Here is a 22517-nt window from a genome sequence, read left to right as displayed (position 1 = left end):
ACACATAAGGTACAAGTATGGTTCTGTAACTTCTGTCCATACCGGTCTCAGCCAAGAAAAGCGTTATGTGATCCGCTAACGGTTGATTACAGCGCTGGCCGCGGGGGGGCGCCGTTGGGCACCAGGCGTGTTTCCGTTACAGTGGGACCAGCGGCTGTCTGTCAGTGGGACCAGCCCTGTCAGCACCGGGAGGAGCAGACGGTTTTACCCGGCGGAGAGGCCATCGGTCGAAACGGGAGAAATGAACGGTAAGGTACTGTAGACATAGGCCACCAGGATATGGCATGTTTTAAAAACAGTAGTAGGCACACTGACATGTAGTAGAGCAGCCCACATGGTTAGTTTTGTTTACCCACAGTCGCGTTTCAGTGCACGGCTACCTGTCACGTGTCCTTCGTAATAACATGACACCATTCATAAGTTAAAAGCCCATGTTTTCTAGTTTTACGTTTAATAATAATTAATAATAATAAAATAATACGTTATGGAGTGATTCAAAACATTCCTATGGGGTTTTCCCCTGGTATATGATGTCTAAAAGAGTAATGTGATATAGTCAAGTCTATTTACATTCAGTGATAAACATGTCAGTGACATTCTGACGCTGCCTTTCCAATGTTGTCCTTTTAAGCCTTATGTAATGTTTTGGCCATAGACATTTATTACTAGTGCTGATGCCAAACCCAGCTTACAAAACGAAGAGTAAATAAACTACTTAGTTAGGACACAGACAGGCCTACTACTGTGACTTTTGTGTGACCCTGTGTGAAAAGGGTAGTGTATATAAACAACAACAGCTCTTCCTGCAGGGCCATGAAATGAATGATAAGTCATAACCTGGCTTACACCTATAGTGATGCAAATGGTCTTTATCGCATTCAAACATGAGGTGTGTGTGTCTCAACCCTTTCACCACCACACTACCAAAGGGTTAACCCTTTCACTGCGACAACATAGAAGGTTAACCCTTTCACTACCACACACACACGACGAAGGATTAACCCTTTCACAACCACACTACAGAAGGTTAACCCGTTCACTACAGACGGTTGTAGTGTGGTAGTGAAAGGGTTAAATGTACATAAACCACAATGCACCTCTGGGGAAATTAGAATCTGATGGAATGTATTGTTATTTGGTGGATTCAAATAAATAATTCAAAATGTGTGTGTGCGCTGTGCGTGCCAGATTTGGATGAATTTACACACTGCTGCCTATCTATAGCAATAAATCCTGTCTAATACTGGGTTTAATATATATATATTTCTCTAAAAAATGTCAAATGTAAAAGATAAATTGTTACTAAATCATGTCTAAAATGTATAAGAAAATCATGCAAGTCTTGGTACCGCCCCTGATCACCAGGTGGGGCTGATAGCTAATTTATTCATTTCATTTCCTGTATAAAAAAGATGCAATTTTCTGTTGTGTTCATACTTGAAAAAGACCGGAAGGGTCGGAACGTTGTATCTGCTATTTTTTGTCACAATTGAAACACCTTGGAGCATCAAAAGTGAGTTGCGAGCCCCGCTTTGTTTCAGATCTGGATGACTACCATGAGCAGCTCCAGAGGGACTCTCGGTTCCTCTGCTCAGACCAGAGGATGGACACTGACCTGGTGGACCGACTGGTCCTGCAGCTCAACAGGATTCACCCCCAGATACTCAACGACAAGGAGGCCCACAGGGTGAGCAGGAGTCCAAGATAGACAAGGCTATAGATAGATGTACAGTACATTATAGGGGTAATTCACACGCACGCACGCACACACACACATCCTTTCCCATAGAATATATTCATGGCCAGTACCGTGGCCGTCAATTATTTTGGACAATTGAACTCCACTTTGAAATTCTTTGGATAGCACCATGTATTTGCAGTTGTAAAGTTAATCCAAATCACTTGGAGTGTGAATGTGATATAATCACCAAAAAGTACTCAGCCTCTACTGTCTATAACTATGAATGAGCACACCTCTTCCAACTCCTCCCCTCTGGTAGGAGGTTCAGGTCACTGGGAAGCCGCACAGTTAGGTTCAACAACAGTTTCTTCCCCAAGGCCATACAATTACTTAACTCCAACTCCTCCTAATTTTACCCCCTGCTGTTATGTTATGTATGTTATGTTATGTTATGTTTATGTTCCATGTGTCTTCTTATGTCTTTGTGGACTGTGGTGTAGATAGATAGAGAAACTTTATTGCCATTTCAACACTGTTGATTGGGATTTGTCTTGGTGCCACATACAGTACAGACAATGTTACAAACATACAATATAAAAACACAAGAATACAATATAAGAATACAATATAAAAAAAACACAAGAATACAATCCCCACAATAAAGAGTTTTACACAAACAATTAAAAAGAAAAAATGCTACAGTACCTAAAATAAATTGCTCAGTGTTCCAGTTTTAAAGTGCATATTGCCTTAAAGTGCATGTTGGCTGGTGCTAGCCCTTGTTGTGCAAAGTGCCTGTACATTTGTACTTGAGTTCAGGTGACGGACAGCCTCGGGATATGTACTGTTTTTAAAACGGGATGTCCTGCACCTGAGACTTTGGAGTCTTCTGCCAGAGGGAAGGGGGTTAAAGAGGTCGTAAGCAGGGTGAGAAGGGTCCCATATCACCTTTTCCCCTTTCCGCCGGATTTGTGTGGCATAAATGGAGGCCACAGAGGGGAGCTCACAGCCGATGATTTTTGACGCTGTGCGTACAGTTCGTTCTAAATGTCCCCTATCATGGACGGTGGTGTTTCCGTACCACACAGTCATTGAGAAGGTGAGGACACTCTCCACAGTGGCTCTTGTTAGATCCTGATCAATCTGGCCAGTACCACGTCTTCGTCTGTTTGGCTCTCCATCCAATTCCTCTGCGTTGTGTCATTTTAATGGTCCTGACGTCTCAGATACTGGCTGATAAGATCCTTATCTCTCCCCGTTAGTACAATCCGCAAACCATAATAATTCTCCACCTCCGTAAGAATCCGACACTTCGACAACGTGAAATACCCTACAAGGAAAAGCGTGGTTTATTTGATAAACAGAAACCTCAGCTCAGATGTTAACAGATTGTATTGTCCTTGAAGAGTCTATTCTAATGATCTCTCGGTGTGTTCAGATTGTCCTTTCAGTCCAATAGTGGTCAGGCCTAGTCGTTAGCCAAGACCATCCTCATGGTAGCCGAAGCTAATGATGATGTGGCATTCTCCCTCCCCCCCCTTCGTGATGAGAGGAGAGAGAGTCTCTTCTGGTTTCTCCCCTCTTAGTTTCAGTCAGATTCTAGTCTGCTTTACACCCGGAAACACCGTTCGACTTATAGATCTTCGTCATAGCAACGACGGCCCCCCGCCCCTCTCCTGGTTGTCATGCGACGCTCATGACAACTGCTAATAACCTTTCACACATTTCAAAACGTTTCTCTACTGTTTCATCAAAGATGTCACCCCTCCCCCTCGCTCTTATCAATTTGTTCTTACCAGGAATGTCAACATTCGGCTGGCTGCTAAACATTCTGCTGGCTACTGGACCACTGTTCTATTACCGTCTTCCATGCACATTTCGATCTCACCGTTTTAGCTGTGGTCATCTCCCCCAATCTATACATCACATACATTGAAAAAGCACCCCAAATCCTTCATTCCCCCCTTTGATTCTTAATCAACCTTCAGAATCAACAGACTACTTGGTTTTTCAATTAATTATACACAAAAATAGACTCATAACAATGAGGGCCCCGCCGTCTGCTGTTTTGCTTTATTGTTTTCCATTACCCGCATCACACCCAAACCAGAAAGGATAAACCACGGTCAGGGAGGAGAGAGAGAGAGAGAGACAGAGAAAAACACAGATTGCAACTTTTCAGACAACACACCTGAACCCTTCGGCCCCCCCATTAGGTACACCCCACGTCCAAATCAGAGCGCTCCCTTCCCTCTTACAGTACACCTCCCATCTTGGGCCGGTCCCGTCTCCTAGGGCAAGGGCCCCTTTCAGTGACGGCTCCTTTCCTGAGCTGGTCCCCCTTCCAGGGCGGGTCCCCTAGGCAAAAATGTCTCCCCTGGTCTGCTACTGCTCAGTGTCTCTGGCTGTCCTCTCCACATCTGCTCCTCCACCGCCGCCGTCTCCTATCTCTCGTCGTGGATGATCTGTGTACCAGGCTGCGGTGCTTGGCCCCTGCGGCTTCCTCCTCCTCCAGTCTGTCTCCTGGTCGTCTCCACCGCTGTCGGTGTCCCCCCCCGCTGAAAGCAGAAACACAACACCAGCAGTCGTCTGTACATTCGACTTCCCTTGTTTTGCTATTAGTCTACCGTGGCTTTGGGCCTGCAGCTCGTTCCATGGAGTTATCTCCAGTTCTCTATATATTTCCCCTGCAAGCCCCTGCCATGGCCACGCCCTTTCAGACTGTTGTACGTAGTGTTGTCAAAAATATCGAAGTATCGATACATATCGATACTGAATATTTAAAAAACGGCTTCGATACTCATTTCCCGAAGTACCGATACTTTCTGCAGTATCGGTACCAGCTGGCTTGCTCCCGCAAGTTGTTGACAGACAGACGCGCTGCCAGAGCGCCCTTCCGCCTCCTCCTCCTCCTCGCTCAGAGCAACAGACACAAGCTGCTGCAGCAGCCTCCTCCCTCTCACAGCCGGGCAGCGCAGCCCTGTCTTCAGTTTGTAAACAACGCTATTATTAGCTAACGTTAGCTGTCGTGGCTATCGTTCTGGGAGCTAACGTTAGTAGTACTAGGCTGGTGCGGGCTAACTGGCTATCGTTCTGGCAGCTAACGTTAGTAGTACTAGGCTGGTGCGGGCTAACTGGCTATCGTTCTGGGAGCTAATGTTAGTAGTACTAGGCTGGTGCGGGCTAACTGGCTATCGTTCTGGCAGCTAATGTTAGTAGTACTAGGCTGGTGCGGGCTAACTGGCTATCGTTCTGGGAGCTAACGTTAGTAGTACTAGGCTGGTGCGGGCTAACTGGCTATCGTTCTGGGAGCTAACGTTAGTAGTACTAGCAGTTAGCTCCCTTAGCTTAGCTGGCCACCGTTATAAATACTGCATGGAAACGGAGTAACGTTAACGTGTAAACGTTATGTCGAGGTCATACAATACTACAGTCGACATAAGGTTAACGTTACCCCGTTTCCACCAAGTGTTTAAATAGCAGCAATCTTGTTGAAAATGTAACATTACTAAAATGCTCCGAGCATAGCCTCTCTCTCTCTCTCTCCATCTACCGCTACCTCTCTCTCTCTCTCGCTCTCTCTCTCTCTCTCTCTCTCTCTATCTACCGCTACCTCTCTCTCTCTCTCTCTCTCTCTATCTACCTCTCTCTCTCTCTCTCGCTTGCTCTCGTTATCTTTAAATAAAAACTGTTACTAACTGTTCAGTTTGTGAGGTACATGCAACACAGATTACAGTGTTTACATCTGTCTGCTTGAGAAAATACCATGTTCTGCATTTGCAATAAAAATGATTGAAGTGAGATGAACAGTTATTTTTAAATGTGTGATCTAAAGATAAACAAAGGGTTTTAAAAGTGTTATATTTATCTTCTCTTATAGTACCAGACTCGAAGCTGAGGAGAATCAACCAGCAACAAAAGCTAAATTTGTTAAAAAAATATATATATATATATATTTTTTTTTTTCTTTTTTCTTTCTTTTTGGGTATCGAAATGGTATCGAAGTATCGATACTTTTCAAGGTATCGTATCGAAGTCGAAATTCCAGTATCGTGACAACACTAGTTGGACGTGTGAGTGTCCTACAGCCCATGGCACTATTTGTTCTCTATTAGTCCCCCACCTTCTCAACACCCATATCTAATCCTACAGGGCTGTTCCCTGTTTATTGTCTTCCGGCGTGACACCAGCAGCTAAACGATACCCACTCCGCGCTCTTATCTGTTCGTCCCACGGGTGACCCCCAGCGCGTGCCAGTTTTTTCTGGTGACGTGTCTTCAAGACTCTGCCTATTTATTAGGTGTGAGAAGGCCCCACTGGAGATCGAACTCCCTCTTATTTCATAATTAAACTTATTTAATTAAACCGCATCTCATCTCTCTGGGCAATTCTTATTTAACCCATTCAATAATTAAACTATTTAATTAACCCGTATCTCTAATATTATTATTATAATAATAATCCACTCTGTGCTCATTAGATTCTCTAACTTGAAACACTCCCCCAATCCGCCACTAGATGGTAGTACGGACCTATATCTAAATATTCCCCTATGGGTAATGAAAACTCCCCAGCACTACCCCCCCTCCGCCACTAGGTGGCAACCTACTCCTCCTCTATGGTGTTTTAGTTGACGTGTCACTTCCTGGTTCTTATCTGTTGTTATCTCCTCGTGGTTTTGCACGCCATCTTGTCTCGCTCATAATGGCTACTCTCTCAAACAAACGGCCGCTGCCCTCCTTTTTCAAGGCCTAACAACAAAACAACTGTCTCTTAGAGTCTCGTCGGCCAAACAGGTCATAATGATGTCTGCAGGTCACATGACAATAGATGATCTACTAAACATGCAAGTACTGAACAGGTCAAAAATAGACTGAATGCCAAATGACGGTAGGTCTGAAAAACGTAGGTAGATTCTCCCAACTCACAGTCCCACGTTCCCGCCTCCTTGCGAGGAAAAAAAACCTTATATTACAGACCAACAAAAATGGAATTAACCCCTTAGAACACTGCCTTCCTTCACCGGCCCGTTTGTTTTTCATTCCTTGTCGATAAAACCCTCGATTTTCACCATGGCTCTCTGCTCATATTATTACAGCTGGCATTCTCTCTGTGTCAAACTAAAAATGTTTACGGATGCACTATCTGTTCGTTTTTATTTGGCTTAAAAGATCAAAACAACCGTGTGTGCACAGTGAACTCACATCTTTCTCCTAAGCGCTGTTTCTCCTACAGCGCTGGTCCGCCTCATGACCGCTCGACTCGACGCTCTCTCCCAGGGCTGGCCGGCCTTGCTCGATCATGATTCTCCCACACACGATGACTGTTGTCCACTGTCGCCCCATTATTGAAAAAGTCTTTATCCGTTGTTTTTATCTCTTGCAAATCCGGCTGTCATCGGCAACCAACTGTTCCCGTTGTTTTTATCTCTTGCAAATCCGGCTGTCATCGGCAACCAACTGTTCCCGTTGTTTTTATCTCTTGCAAATCCGGCTGTCATCGGCAACCAACTGTTAGATCCTGATCAATCTGGCCAGTACCACGTCTTCGTCTGTTTGGCTCTCCATCCAATTCCTCTGCGTTGTGTCATTTTAATGGTCCTGACGTCTCAGATACTGGCTGATAAGATCCTTATCTCTCCCCGTTAGTACAATCCGCAAACCATAATAATTCTCCACCTCCGTAAGAATCCGACACTTCGACAACGTGAAATACCCTACAAGGAAAAGCGTGGTTTATTTGATAAACAGAAACCTCAGCTCAGATGTTAACAGATTGTATTGTCCTTGAAGAGTCTATTCTAATGATCTCTCGGTGTGTTCAGATTGTCCTTTCAGTCCAATAGTGGTCAGGCCTAGTCGTTAGCCAAGACCATCCTCATGGTAGCCGAAGCTAATGATGATGTGGCATTCTCCCTCCCCCCCCCCCTTCGTGATGAGAGGAGAGAGAGTCTCTTCTGGTTTCTCCCCTCTTAGTCTCAGTCAGATTCTAGTCTGCCTTACACCCGGAAACACCGTTCGACTTATAGATCTTCGTCATAGCAACGACGGCCCCCCGCCCCTCTCCTGGTTGTCATGCGACGCTCATGACAACTGCTAATAACCTTTCACACATTTCAAAACGTTTCTCTACTGTTTCATCAAAGATGTCACCCCTCCCCCTCGCTCTTATCAATTTGTTCTTACCAGGAATGTCAACATTCGGCTGGCTGCTAAACATTCTGCTGGCTACTGGACCACTGTTCTATCACCGTCTTCCATGCACATTTCGATCTCACCGTTTTAGCTGTGGTCATCTCCCCCAATCTATACATCACATACATTGAAAAAGCACCCCAAATCCTTCATTCCCCCCTTTTGATTCTTAATCAACCTTCAGAATCAACAGACTACTTGGTTTTTCAATTAATTATACACAAAAATAGACTCATAACAATGAGGGCCCCGCCGTCTGCTGTTTTGCCTTATTGTTTTCCATTACCCGCATCACACCCAAACCAGAAAGGATAAACCACGGTCAGGGAGGAGAGAGAGAGAGAGAGACAGAGAAAAACATAGATTGCAACTTTTCTGACAACACACCTGAACCCTTCGGCCCCCCTATTAGGTACACCCCACGTCCAAATCAGAGCGCTCCCTTCCCTCTTACAGTACACCTCCCATCTTGGGCCGGTCCCGTCTCCTAGGGCAAGGGCCCCTTTCAGTGACGGCTCCTTTCCTGAGCTGGTCCCCCTTCCAGGGTGGGTCCCCTAGGCAAAAATGTCTCCCCTGGTCTGCTACTGCTCAGTGTCTCTGGCTGTCCTCTCCACATCTGCTCCTCCACCGCCGCCGTCTCCTCTCTCTCGTCGTGGATGATCTGTGTACCAGGCTGCGGTGCCTGGCCCCTGCGGCTTCCTCCTCCTCCAGTCTGTCTCCTGGTCGTCTCCACCGCTGTCGGTGTCTCCCCCCGCTGAAAGCAGAAACACAACACCAGCAGTCGTCTGTACATTCGACTTCCCTTGTTTTGCTATTAGTCTACCGTGGCTTTGGGCCTGCAGCTCGTTCCATGGAGTTATCTCCAGTTCTCTATATATTTCCCCTGCAAGCCCCTGCCATGGCCACGCCCTTTCAGACTGTTGGACGGTGTGAGTGTCCTACAGCCCATGGCACTATTTGTTCTCTATTAGTCCCCCACCTTCTCAACACCCATATCTAATCCTACAGGGCTGTTCCCTGTTTATTGTCTTCCGGCGTGACACCAGCAGCTAAACGATACCCACTCCACGCTCTATCTGTTCGTCCCACGGGTGACCCCCAGCGCACGCCAGTTCTTTCTGGTGACGTGTCTGTGGTCATCTCCCCCAATCTATACATCACATACATTGAAAAAGCACCCCAAATCCTTCACTCTATAAAAACTGAGCATCGCCTCCCTGGACACACCAAACTTTTTAAGCTGGCACAGGGAGTGGAGCCTCTGGTGGGCTTTGCTAATTATGAGGCTGGTGTTAACTTCCCATTTTAAATGATCACATAATGGTGATGCCGAGGAATTTGAAACTGTCCACCCTCTCCACCTGCTGGCCGTCTATGTACAGAGGAGGGTGGACTGCCTCCCCGCGCCGGAAGTCAACTATAATTTCCTTTGTCTTAGAGATGTTTAAAAGCAGGTCGTTCTCCTTGCACCATACAGCAAAGCTATCGACTTCAGCTCTATAGGCCGATTCATCCCCGTTATTAGTATTGTTGCAGCTACCACCTGCACCGTGCTCGAATTCCACCGGCCTGGCCGTGTGGCAATAAAAGGAACTTGAACTTGAACTTGAACACTCTAACTTACCATCTTTAGATAATAAAGTACTCAACCTGTACTGTCTTTAACTATGAATGAACACAACACTCTAACTCACCATCTTTTTTTTTTTAAACTTTATTTTTTTAGTGTTTATCGCTTTCCTGGTCAAGCATGACCGACAGTTGCAGGGTGAAACGGGAGAGAGAGCAGGGGGAGACATTCGGCAAATGACGGCGGGTCCGGGAATCGAACTCGGAGTCAACCAGATCCGTGACGCAGCACGGAGTCCCGCGCGAGCGCGGTAACATGGTGTGCTACTGGAGCACCCCTAACTCACCATCTTTAGATAATAAAGTACTCAACCTCTACTGTCTTTATCTATGAATGAACACAACACTCTAACTTACCATCTTTAGATAATAAAGTACTCAACCTCTACTGTCTTGAACTATGAATGAACACAACACTCTAACTTACCATCTTTAGATAATAAAGTACTCAACCTCTACTGTCTTTAACTATGAATGAACACAACACTCTAACTTACCATCTTTAGATAATAAAGTACCTCTACTGTCTTTAACTATGAGTGAACACAACACTCTAACTTACCATCTTTAGATAAAAACAAGTTTAAAAAAAAAAATCCTCTTTTATTATGGTTCTTATTATGGTAATCACTAGACTTCAGCTAAGTCTTGTGTTGAAAGGTTAAAGGGATAATTCTGGCCCTATTTGCTACTTAAATACCAACGATGACGTTGATCCCTTCTCAGCACAATCCATGCTGTTATTCATACCAGCTCTGGCTAATTAGCCACAAATAAATGCAAAGTCAATGGGGTCAAGCTCCTGTCTGTACAAGCGGACAGAGGGCAAGTGAAATCTACTTTGTGTGGAGTAGATGGTGTCTTCAGTCAGCGTGTGCAGAGAGGAACGCGACCCCATTCACTTTGCACTGGTTTGAGGCTAATTAGCCGGAGCTTGCACCTCATGGTACCAAAGCACCTCAAAGGCGCTAAAAACAAAATTACAAACATCTCAAAACAAACTGGTCAGACTACTGCTTGACCTTACTCCTAGAACCCACCTCACCCCTGCCCACTTTGACAACCTAGGATGGCTTAGAGTAGACGACAGAGTACAGCAACTTCCAATGGGCCTGGTCTACAAGATACACTACACGACCAAGGTACCCATGTACATGTCAAAATACTTCCCAAAGGTCAGTGAATACCACGATCACAACACCAGAGGGAGCTCCACAAATCATGTTAAACCCAGATTCGGCTCAAACAAGGGACTAAACACGTTTCGCAATTATGCCACATCATTGTGGAACGCCCTACCCAAAGCTGTAAAGGAATGTGGATCACTACCCACTTTCAAAAACACTCTCAAAAAACACCTACGGGAGACTGCAATTCGAAACTGGCCCCTGTAAATGTCCTAACACAACCCCCTCCAATGTACAGTAAATTACCAAGTATGGTCTTGTCAGTATTCCAATGTACAGTGTACAGTGTCCCCCCCCACTCCTACCCAACCTCCCCCCCACCCACCCAACCACCTCCAATGTACAGTCCCCCCCACCTACCCAGCCTCCTCCAATGTACAGTTTCTACGTCAAATGTATATACTCTTTTTTCTGGACTCTTTTCGTATCACAAACAGTACTGTATTTGCAAATCTGGTATGTCATAAATGTATAGATGTAGCAGTACTGTCTAATTGTATCTCATGTATGTCATATATGTTACGATTAATTGAAAATGGGGGACCCTGATGTAAACAAGACGAAAGTCTTTCTCTGGTCTGCATCCCCTTAACAATTGTATTGAGCTGTACTGTACTGTACCCATTCTGCAATCTGTTAATAAAGTTTTCAATCAATCAATCAAGCAAGTTTGAGGAACAGCTGAGAAAACACTCTGCTGTTCAGCAACATCAGAATCAGAATCAGAAAGGTCTTTATTGCCAAGTAGTTTACACACACAAGGAATTTGATTTGGTAGTTTTCCGTGCTATATTAACGGACAGATAATAAAATAAAAAGGTGGAATAAAATAAAATGGAATATGAACTAAATTAAGATAGAAGCACAATAGAATAGAATTATGAAATAGAAAACAGGCCAGGGCTGTACAACTGTAAAATAAAAAGGTGGAATAAAATAAAATGGGATATAAACTAAATTAAATAGAAGCAGAATAGAATATATTATAATTATAAGTACTAATTAAAATCAAAGTCAAAAGTCAAAGTCAACTTTATTGTAATTTCTCATAATGTGCAAGACATACAGAAAAATCTAATTGCGTTCCCCCTTCCCACGGTGTATATAAAAAGATCTAATATAAACATAAAGTAACATAATAGGACACTATAAACATAAAGTAACATAATAGGACACAATATATAGGACTATATACAATATACACAGTAGCTAAAAATGAAATTAATGAATGAAATAAATATAAAAGAGAACTTATCTTCTAGCACCAGTTGTACATAGTAAATATAAATAATGGCAGTAAAATTGAATAATGGCAGTAAAGTGCCAAAATGTGGTCAAGTATATAGACTAATTAGAATAAAAATAACAATACAGTGGGATGGGATAATTTGTAACATCATTTGTAAGTAACAAATACAGCTAGGGTAAAAAAAAAAAAACACAAATATCCCTTAGGACTTGGGCCTTGGAATTCATTCAAACCTTTATTTATTCTTGAAAAGGACAATTGAGGTCAACCTCATTTTCATACAGAGACTTACAGACATTTCAATGTATACATTTTTTATAATATAATAATATTAATAATAACAACTCTATCTATATAGCACCCTTCACACATGGACCGCAGCCCAAAGTGCCCCACAGCAAGTAGCACAAAATGAACATAGGCATAAAATCAGCATACAGTCGACAGAATAAAAACAATGTATAAAATGCAGACATAAGAATAGGTATAAAAGACAATAAAAGTAGTGCGACATAGAACGTGCAGGCATACTAAGAATAGGCATAAAATAAGTACAATAAGTACAGTGTAGTGTTGCTCGAAGGCATAATATGAACCCCCCCGGAACAGCCAGTCCCCCCAACACTCCTGTAGTGGCTTTAACAAGACAGCCACTGTGAGCGGGGTTGACCATGTGCAATCCAAAAACCAAAAGTCCAATGTTTCCATTTAACAAAGGAATTAACTGCCACGCTTATATCCATCAATGTATGATCACTGCCACCAGTCTAAGCCTATGGAGATGCTTACCTTCTTTGCAGGGCTATAACTTTTTAAATTGTATTGCTAAATTGACATTACTATGGCCCATTCAACATCGATTAGCTATCGTTCAGGATGTGGGAACGTTATACTTTTTCATTCATAGATTCATACGAAAATACCATCTAGAATATAAATATGTTTTTATCGTTTTCTGCAGTAATTCCTAGAACGTGATTTATAGGCATAAACGCATATATAGATTATCAACTGCCGTTTGTTGGCGATACACGCTATATTAAAATGTTCAACTGTACATGATCCTAAACGTTATGACTTATCATGCGCGGATGAACGGGGGGGGGGGGTCGTTTATAATTCCGTGATCGTCAGTAAATGCTTTATGTAGTATGGGTGATATATTGATATATCAGAGCAGTTTGCATGAATAATAATAAACAAACGCGCTGAAAATGAATGAAGTCAGCGTCCTCTTACCGTTAGCCGATGAGACTGAAGTAAAAAGATCTCACTTATTTGACAGCGATCGACTCGATCCATTTCCGGTTTGTATAATAATAATAAACGCCCAAATCATCTCGATTATTGAGTTATGGCAGCGATCCATATACACGGTGTGTGTCTACAGTCCTGCAACAATATGTGAGTGCCGGACGCATTTCCCCGGTGCACCGAGATCACAAGAGATCCATTTCCGGTTGCAACTCGCCGATCATCCACCAGGCAGCAGTATTGAAGCGTTGCAGAGTTGTGCAGGCTCCCACTGCATCAGACCAGGCTCCGTGAGGGAATTATGAATAACATGGCGAAAAAATGAAATATGATCGCATGAACTTGAAACACGTCGTAAGCCGTTTCCGGCAGTGGATGTGTTAACAAATCATTTAAAGAAATAATTGGCCCACTTTGCCTTATAAAACAATTAAAGTAAACAATATTTGCGGTAGAAAAACTGTGTCCACTCCCCAGTCTTCCAACCAGGTATTTCCTATTCATTTCAGCCTTTCCCAGGTGGAAGCAGTTCCCCTAATAAGGATCCTACCTGGCTCTGTAATAGCAGAGCTGACCCAAAGAGGGAGCCAGACCCAGATCAACCCTCAGCAATCATAACTCATATTTATCCATAGCATAATATTGTCTGATTTGCACAACTTTTTTTTTTTTGTATTTTATTTTTTTATTATTTTTTAAACAAACACATAAACAAACATGACAACACACAATAGGATATACAAATACACATATGCTCCAGCTCGTACCCCCCTGATTTGCACAACTTATATGAAACAATAAATAATTTATTTCAGACAATATTTAACTCATTTTCCTCCATAGATATAACCATCAACCATAACATAAATCACAATAAATCCAGTCAATTATTTCGGCTCCAACAACTCCACACATCAATCCCCACCACATCCCCGTCCATGATGAAGCACGTCATGACGGAAGGAGAACACAAACGGCCCGCGTGCCTCTCTCACCGCGCTGTGCGTCTCCCCGGGTTAGGGTTAGGGTAGGCTGGACAATATATGTAGAAGTACAGGAAGTACAGGCTACAGGCGTTTCCGGTTCTGGTCAGCCCAGATCTGTTTATAGTCCCCAGTGAAACAAAGAACGAAGCAGACGCTCGTGAAACTCGAACCAAGAAAAATTGAGTTATCAGCGGAAATTCGTCGGCCGGTATCCTCAACTGGTTTCGTCGGCCTAGCGGTACTCGTCTGTTCCATTTTCGGGTATCGTGAGGCTAACCTCGTTCCCAGTTTTATCTCCGTGCGTGAGGCTGGACGAGGCGGCGATAACGAGGTTGTTTCTGGGGGGAATGCATTTTCATGAACACCGTGTCGTAATTGGTCCGTTCGGAGGCAGCTTCCAGGGGAAGTACATACACCGGAAATTCTACCCCATAGACACTTTCGGCAGTAGTTCTTTACCAGGCTTTATCTCACGGAGATAAAACTGGGAAAGAGGTTAGGGTTACGTTAAACGTGTCTCTCTCTCACCTTGCAGTTCCGGAGCCTGAGCGTGCCCACCACGCTGCGTCTGGAGCAGCTTCTGCAGCACCTGCGGCGGGAGGGGGACGAGGCCTGTCACGAGTTCTACAGGGGACTTCACCTCGAGGCCGAGGACGTGTACCGCAGCCTGCCCAGCAGAGGGAGACAGAGAGGTGAAACACTGTTACAGGCCCTGTGATCATAAACTCACTAAAGTCAGTCAGTCAGTCAGTCAGTCTGTCTGTCTGTCTGTCTGTCTGTCTTTCCAACCTGTCTGTCTGTCAGTCTGTCTGTCTTTCCAACCTGTCTGTCTGTCAGTCTGTCTGTCTTTCCAACCTGTCTGTCTGTCTGTCTGTCTGTCTGTCTGTCTGTAGGTCAGTTTGTGTCTGTCTGTCTGTCTGTCTGTCTGTAGGTCAGTTTGTGTCTGTAGGTCAGTTTGTGTCTGTCTGTCTGTCTGTCTGTCTGTAGGTCAGTTTGTGTCTGTAGGTCAGTTTGTGTCTGTCTGTCTGTCTGTAGGTCAGTTTGTGTCTGTAAGTCAGTTTGTGTCTGTCTGTCTATCTTTCCAACATGTCTGTAGGTCTGTCTGTCTGTCTGTCTGTCTATCTTTCCAACCTGTCTGTCTGTCTGTCTCTCTCTCTCTCTCTCTCTCTCTCTCCTCTCTCGCTCTCGCTCTCGCTCTCTCTCTCTCTCTCTCTCTCTCTCTCTCTCTCTCTCTCTCGCTCTCTCTCTCTCTCTCTCTCTCTCTCTTGTCCAGGTGAGGTGCTGCAGACTGAATCCACTCCCTCCACCAGTGTGTAACAACGTTAGCCCACTCCAGACAGACACACACCTCTAACGGAGCCCATTATCTCTGTGTACCAGACCAGCCCAGCCCTATCTGTCCTATACTGTCACTGTGTGAGCCTATCTATCCCATAATGAGAGGACAACGTGCTGCATGGACACACAGGTTGCAGTTCTTGTATAGTATGTTTTTATATGGTACAGCATGTTATTTTGTGTGTTCACGTGGTTGTGTATGTGTGTTAATGTGTGTGTGTATGTATGTACGTGTGTGTGTGTGTGTGTGTATGTATGTATGTACGTGTGTGTGTGTGTTAATGTGTGTGTGTGTATGTATGTACGTATGTGTGTGTGTGTGTTAATGTGTGTGTGTGTATGTATGTATGTACGTACGTTAATGTGTGTGTGTGTATGTATGCGTGTTAATGTGTGTGTGTGTACTGTATGTGTGTGTGTGTATGTATGCGTGTTAATGTGTGTGTGTGTACTGTATGTGTGTATAGATTAACCGTATTTCCACTCTGTTCTAGAGACGACCGACGTGAAGGGGGCTAACACTGTGGCAGTCCGCCAAAAAAGACATGTACTTAATGACAAGGGTAAATGGAATCTACATCACACACTACTACTGCTGACACCACCGCTCTTTAGTTCTACTGGCTTTTAACAGTTCACTAGAATAAATAACGTTAGTTATCAGTCAGAACTAATCTAGTAACTGAATCAGTGTTGTCTGTATAGATACGGGAGCTTAGTAAGGTTGCCTGATTACTAAGATGTTTTAAGTGAAGTGGTTTCAGCGTCGTTGTTGGTTTTTCTTTTTTCGGCGGGGGAGGGGGTGGGGGCCGCGGTTGTCCTCTGTACCCCTCGCTGATCCATCCGTAGGCTGGCATAAGCCTCTTAAACCCGAGCGAGCTTTGTTCTTCACCAAACTGAGTTGTCTGTTGAACTTTATAACCCCTAGCATCACAAAGCCCCCCCCCCCCCCCCCCCCCCGCCGCACTGCACTGCGCTGCACAACCATTCACGGTCCAATTACATCCAGCGCCGCGGCTTTGTGGGTCACTCGAGCTCACGTGTAGCCCCCCCCTCCCCCTCCCAAAACAGCCCCCCCCACCACCCCCCCCCCCCCCTCCCTCGTCCCTGCGCCTTGCATTCCTTTAAACAGTCAACGTTGCGGTCCAGTAGGTCAAAGGTAAAAACGGCAGACAGGGAAGTGGGTCATCCGTGGTGTATAGCTCTAATGAAGCGCTAACTCACCCAATCACAAGACTCCGTGCACAGAGTTGTTTTCATCCGCGGAGGAGGAGGAGGAGGAGGAGGAGGAGGAGGAGGGCGGCGGCTCACATCGGGTACCGCGTGCCGCGTGCCAGAGCAGCCCAGGGTCGTGGGAGGAATCTGTGTTTTCTTTTTTGGTTCTTTAGTCGTCCGCCCTCTTTTTTTTTTTTTTTTTTAGTCTTTTTCCCCCTCCATTTTCCTCCGATTTTCTCCCATCCCAATGTTAGTCGTATGCCAATTCCCAGTCCCTTCCTGGTCGCTGCGCACTTACCCCCCACAGTCAGATCATCTGGGAGAGTGGAGGCTACCACGTGCTTCCTCCGACACACGTCCAGCCAATCACCTCTTCTTTTCACCTGGCAGCGCGGATTCTCATCGAGAGGGCGTAGCGTGTGGGAGGACCACACTATCCCCCTCAAGTCCTATCCGCGCTTAGCAGGCGCCCCGACCGAACTGTAGGAGTCGCTGTTTACAACGACCCGGACCCACCCCGCCAGCTTCTCCCACCCTCTAATACAGCCAATTGTATTAGTGCAGACGGCCAGCCAAGCTGGTGACAACCCCGGAGCTGTGAGCTGGATTCGAACAGGCGAATCCAGCTCACAGCTCCGGGGTTGGTGACGAACGCAATCTCCGCTCGGCCACCTAACCGCCCTTGTCGTCGTCCGCCCTCTTGATATTAGTCACCTCTGGATCCTCTTGGCTGCTTCTGAATCAGGCGGACTTGTGTATAATAATACAGTCTAGACCAGGGGTCACCAACCTGTTTGAAACCGAGAGCTACTTCATGGGTACAGAGTCACACCAAGGGGGGGCTACCAGTTTGATACACTCTTCTGAAATAACAAAATTTGCTCAGTTTGACTTTAGTTATATTATTATTATCAATGATCATCTTTGTGAAGACACTGATCACCTTAATGATTTCTCACTATAATTATCAACAATTGACTGAACAAGGTGGGAAACTAGATAATATCAATAATTCAACACTTTATACACCCAGGCTTGCCGCGGGCGACCTCATGCGGTCCCTGGGGTATGACCCGCGGGCGGGCACCGTGTTGGTGATCCCTGGTCTAGACTCTCTAGTAGACGTGTACTATTTGCTTTACCATCACAGAGCATTGTCACCAGTTCCAAATCATTCACTGTCACAATTCACATGCGTTCACTGGCATGATAATGAGAAATTAAAACCTCTCTCTTTCTCTTTATCTCTCTTTCTCTTTATCTCTCTCTCTCTCTCTCTCTCCCTCTCTATCTCTCTCTCTCCCTTTCTCTGTATCTCTCCCCCCTCTCTCTCCCTCTGTGTCTCTCTCTCCCTCTCCATCTCTCTCTCTATCCCTCTTCATCTCTGTGTCTCTCCCTTTCTCTCTCCCTCTCCTTCTCTCTATCTCTCTCTCTCCCTTTCTCTGTCTCTCTGTATCTCTCCCCCCTCTCTCTCCCTCTGTGTCTCTCTCTCTCTCTCTCCATCTCTCTCTCTATCCCTCTTCATCTCTGTGTCTCTCCCTTTCTCTCTCCCTCTCCTTCTCTCTATCTCTCTCCCTCTCTCTCTGTCTCCCTTTCTCTGTCTCTCTCCCTCTCTGTATCTCTCTCTCTCTCTCTCTTATCTCTCTCTCTCATCTTATCTCTCTCTCTCATCTCTCTCATCTCTCTCTCTCTCTCTCTCTCTTGGCAGGGCCCATGTTCTTCATGAGCTGTTTCAGCGTGGCCGCTGGCCTTGCAGCGCTCTATTATTACGGAGGTGAGTCAGGCGGTCTGATGGAAACGCGTTTCTACATTTGGACGACGTTGCGCTTCCAGGAGGAATGTTTTAATTGAAAGAACATTGACACACGGCGCTAAACGTGCAACAATAGGACCGCGGCCTTGAAACAAACGGAGGCCTTTTGACTAAAGCGTCCTGTCGTGTGTTTTTCTAACTTTTCTCCCCCACCGCCGCTCTCCTCTTTGTGTTCACATGTCTCTCTTCTTTCACTCTTCTCATGTGTCCTCATCTCTCTCTCTCTCTGCCCCTCCTCATCCCCTTTTAACTCTTTCTTCTCCATCCCCCCCCTCTCTCTCTCTCTCTCTCTCTCTCTCTCTCTCTCTCTCTCTCTCTCTCTCTCTCTCTCTCTCTCTCTCTCTATTTTACCCACAGAGGGTAAAATGTTGAAGCAGGACTGGGGAGGGAGGTTCTGAACCAAGAATACATTGGGGGGGGGGGGGGGGGACTACATGTAAAGAGAAAACCACAAAATGTCACTTTGCTATGCCATGTAAACTTAAACATTATCAGAGGATATTAAGGGTGCTATTTTAGGAAAATGTACTGTATGTGTTTGTAAATACTGTTTTACTTGATTCATCACGAAACGGAACCGGACCGGTTCTATGAGTCGGATCTATAACATGGTGCCTCTACGAGTTGAAAGACGAGTCACGAAAACAAAGGTTATCCTATAACCCTAGTTATATGATTACTGGCGAAGCGTCTTGCTTCATCTATATTGGACTATGCTCACGCCAATTGGCGAAGCTGGACGTGCAGCCGGCGTGACGTATAACCTCTCTGATTTGAGTATCCCTCTAAGTGCATCATCCGCCGTGTGCTAATGTGGTTATGAATATCAGCTAGATTATGAATTTGTTGATACATTAAACATTTTCTTCCAGCTGTGGGGAGCTGGCATAATGTTGACATAAAGTGTTGACTGGATCTCATTTTGACGAGAGTGAGTTTGGCGCGGCTGGGTAGTGTAGAGGTCTAAGTACTGGAGCGGCTGGGTAGTGTAGAGGTCTAAGCACTGGAGAGACTGGGTAGTGTAGAGGTCTAAACACTAGAGAGGCTGGGTAGTGTAGAGGTCTAAGTACTGGAGCGGCTGGGTAGTGTAGAGGTCTAAGCACTGGAGAGACTGGGTAGTGTAGAGGTCTAAGTACTGGAGCGGCTGGGTAGTGTAGAGGTCTAAGTACTGGAGCGGCTGGGTAGTGTAGAGGTCTAAGTACTGGAGAGGCTGGGTAGTGTAGAGGTCTAAGTACTGGAGAGGCTGGGTAGTGTAGAGGTCTAAGTACTGGAGCGGCTGGGTAGTGTAGAGGTCTAAACACTAGAGAGGCTGGGTAGTGTAGAGGTCTAAGTACTGGAGAGGCTGGGTAGTGTAGAGGTCTAAGTACTAGAGAGGCTGGGTAGTGTAGAGGCCTATCACAGCAGAGACTTTGGGTTCGAATCCAGCTGTCAGCGGTACCTCCGGCTTGGTCAATCGTCCCTACTAACACAATTGGCAGTGTTCGCGGGTGGGAAGCCGGTGGGGTATGAATCCTGGTCGTCGCAAACAGCGACTCCTACTGGTCGGTCGGGGTGCCTGTTCAGCAGGGAGGGGATCTGGGGGAGATAGCGTGAACCTCTGCACGCATTACGTTCCCCCAGTAAAACTCCTCGCTGTCGGGTGAAAAGAAGCGGCTGGCGACTCCAAATGTATCGGAGGAGGCATGCGGTAGTTCTACACCCTCCCCAGGCCGACAGTGGGGCAATGTGCGCAGCGACCAGGAAGGGAATTGGCATAACGACTAAATTGGGGGGATGGGAGAAAAACGATAGAAAGGCACACAAAAAAAAGTTAGCTAACTAACTTGACCGTGTTGATCCATGTTAACACACTCGTACTCAGCCACATAAACGTTTGCTTTTAAAAATGCTGTTATCTTTACACCCCCTTAATTGACTGATATCAATCCTTGTCTCCTGAGCCGTTCAGCCATTGTGTAGTGTGATGTGTGCCGGGTGCCATTGTATGGCAGCCATTGAGCGTGCGTAGCCCAAGGTTGGGTGCTACCAGTGGTGGTGAAGGAGGCAATTTCCACCCTACATTGTAAAAAGCGCTTTGAGTGTCTAGAAAAACAGAAAAGCGCTATATAAATGCAATTAATTATTATTACACCACTGTGCCTTCTGTCGCGGTGGTCAGCAGCTTGCTGAAGACTGCATCGCACTATCCTGAGTTTGTACTATTGATTGATCCTGAGTTTGTACTATTGATTGCACTTGGGTTGTGTTTCTCTAAGGACCTATTTCCAACTCACTGTTATTATTAGAGGACCCAATAAACCGCTTGGCTTAAATATCGTTGTCTTTTTTTTTCTTATTATTTTTATCTCATATTATGACTGAAGAGGGATTAGTCTCAAACTAAATGTTTATGTTGAAAGTTTGAAAATAGAAAGAAAGACCAATGAAGAAATGAAGATGTATTTGAGACATGAAGAACTTTATGTAAAGGTATTAAATCATAATACAGAACCAGTAGCACATACTAGCCTATCTATTACTGTAGCCAAATAGGGACATTCATAATATAATTGTATATCTTTTATATTAATATATTGTTTACACTGCCTATTTTTACTTTTCTACTGTACTATAATTGTATTGCCTGTATTTATGTCTTCTACTATTACTATTACCCTGCCCATACCTGTATTTAAGATAAGCCACCCCTCCCCCATGCTGCTATGATGCCTGAATTCCCCCAAGGGGATCAATAAAGGAATATCTTATCTTAATAACTAATTGCATGTAATAATGTACATTTATGGATATCCATAAAATAACAACATTCAGTCACTGTGGTGGGTAGTGAAGGCGGAGGCTCTTCCTGGGGTGTTTCTCAGGCACTGTTTGGTCTGCTATCGGAGCGAGTTGGCCACAAGGCATAGGGTTGAAAGCATAGATATATATAAAGTCTAGATGGCACAAGGGTCTCCCGCGTGGTTCACCGGTGGCCATCTTGCCACAGTTAACTACTGCTTTAAGGTGAGTGATCTGCACAAACAAAAATACTTTTAACTCGCTGAAATCTTGAGGATTTACAAACGGTTTGATTTATTACAAACGTTATTAACACATTGACTGCCACGCTTCTATCCATCAATGTATGATCACTGCCACGCCACCAATCTAAAGCCTATGGAGATGTTCACCTTCTTTGCAGGGCTATAACTTTTTAAATTGTATTGCTAAATTGACATTACTATGGCCCATTCAACATCGATTAGCTATCGTTCAGGATGTAGGAACGTTATACTTTTTCATTCATAGATTCATACGAAAATACCGTCTAGAATATAAGTATGTTTTTATCGTTTTCTGAACGCTAGTTATAGGCCTAAACGCATAATATAGATTATCGATTGCAGTTTATTCGCGATACACGCTATATAAAAAAATCCAACTGAATACGATCCTAAACGTTATGACTCATCATGCGCGGATGAAAGGGGGGGGGGGGTCGTTTATAATTCCGTGATCGTCAGTAAATGCTTTATGTAGTATGGGTGATATATTGATCAGAGCGGTTTGCATTGAAAAGAATAAACAATCAAGCTGAAAGTAACGTTACTGTCCTCTTACCGTTCGCCGATGAGACTGGAGGAAAAATATCCCACTTATTTGACGTTGATCGACTAGATCCATTTCCGGTTTGTATGGCGCAATAAACGCCCAAATCATATCGATTATTGAGTTATGGCAGCAAACCATATACACGGATGTGTGTCTAGAGTCCCGCAACAATATGTGACTGCCGGACGGATTTCCCAGATGCACTGAGATCACCAGAGATCCATTTCCGGTTGTAACTCGCCCGATCATCCACCAGGCGGCGGTATTGAAGCGTTGCACGGTTGTGCAGAGTCCCACTGTCTCAGCAGAGGCTGGGTGGCGGAATTATGAATACCATGGCGAAAAAATTAAATATGATCTCAATAACGTCGTACGCCGTG

General features: G+C 44.9%; 1 protein-coding gene across 1 annotated transcript; it reads left to right on the top strand.

Annotated features, from left to right (window-relative positions):
* Positions 1-223: 223 nt before the first annotated feature.
* On the top strand, positions 224-18584 carry LOC311244207 (caspase recruitment domain-containing protein 19-like; the record flags this gene model as incomplete). Its single annotated transcript, XM_084333613.1, has 5 exons — positions 224-248; positions 1542-1687; positions 14716-14872; positions 16013-16081; positions 18442-18584. The coding sequence occupies exons 1-5, from the start codon at positions 242-244 to the stop codon at positions 18582-18584; spliced, it is 522 nt and encodes a 173-aa protein (XP_084189739.1). The 5' UTR covers positions 224-241.
* Between the last annotated feature and the right edge of the window lie 3933 nt (positions 18585-22517).

Source organism: Notolepis coatsorum (genome assembly GCF_963971535.1).
Source record: "Notolepis coatsorum genome assembly, chromosome: 17".
NCBI lineage: Eukaryota > Metazoa > Chordata > Actinopteri > Aulopiformes > Paralepididae > Notolepis > Notolepis coatsorum.
This window is presented reverse-complemented; position numbering and strand designations above follow the sequence as displayed.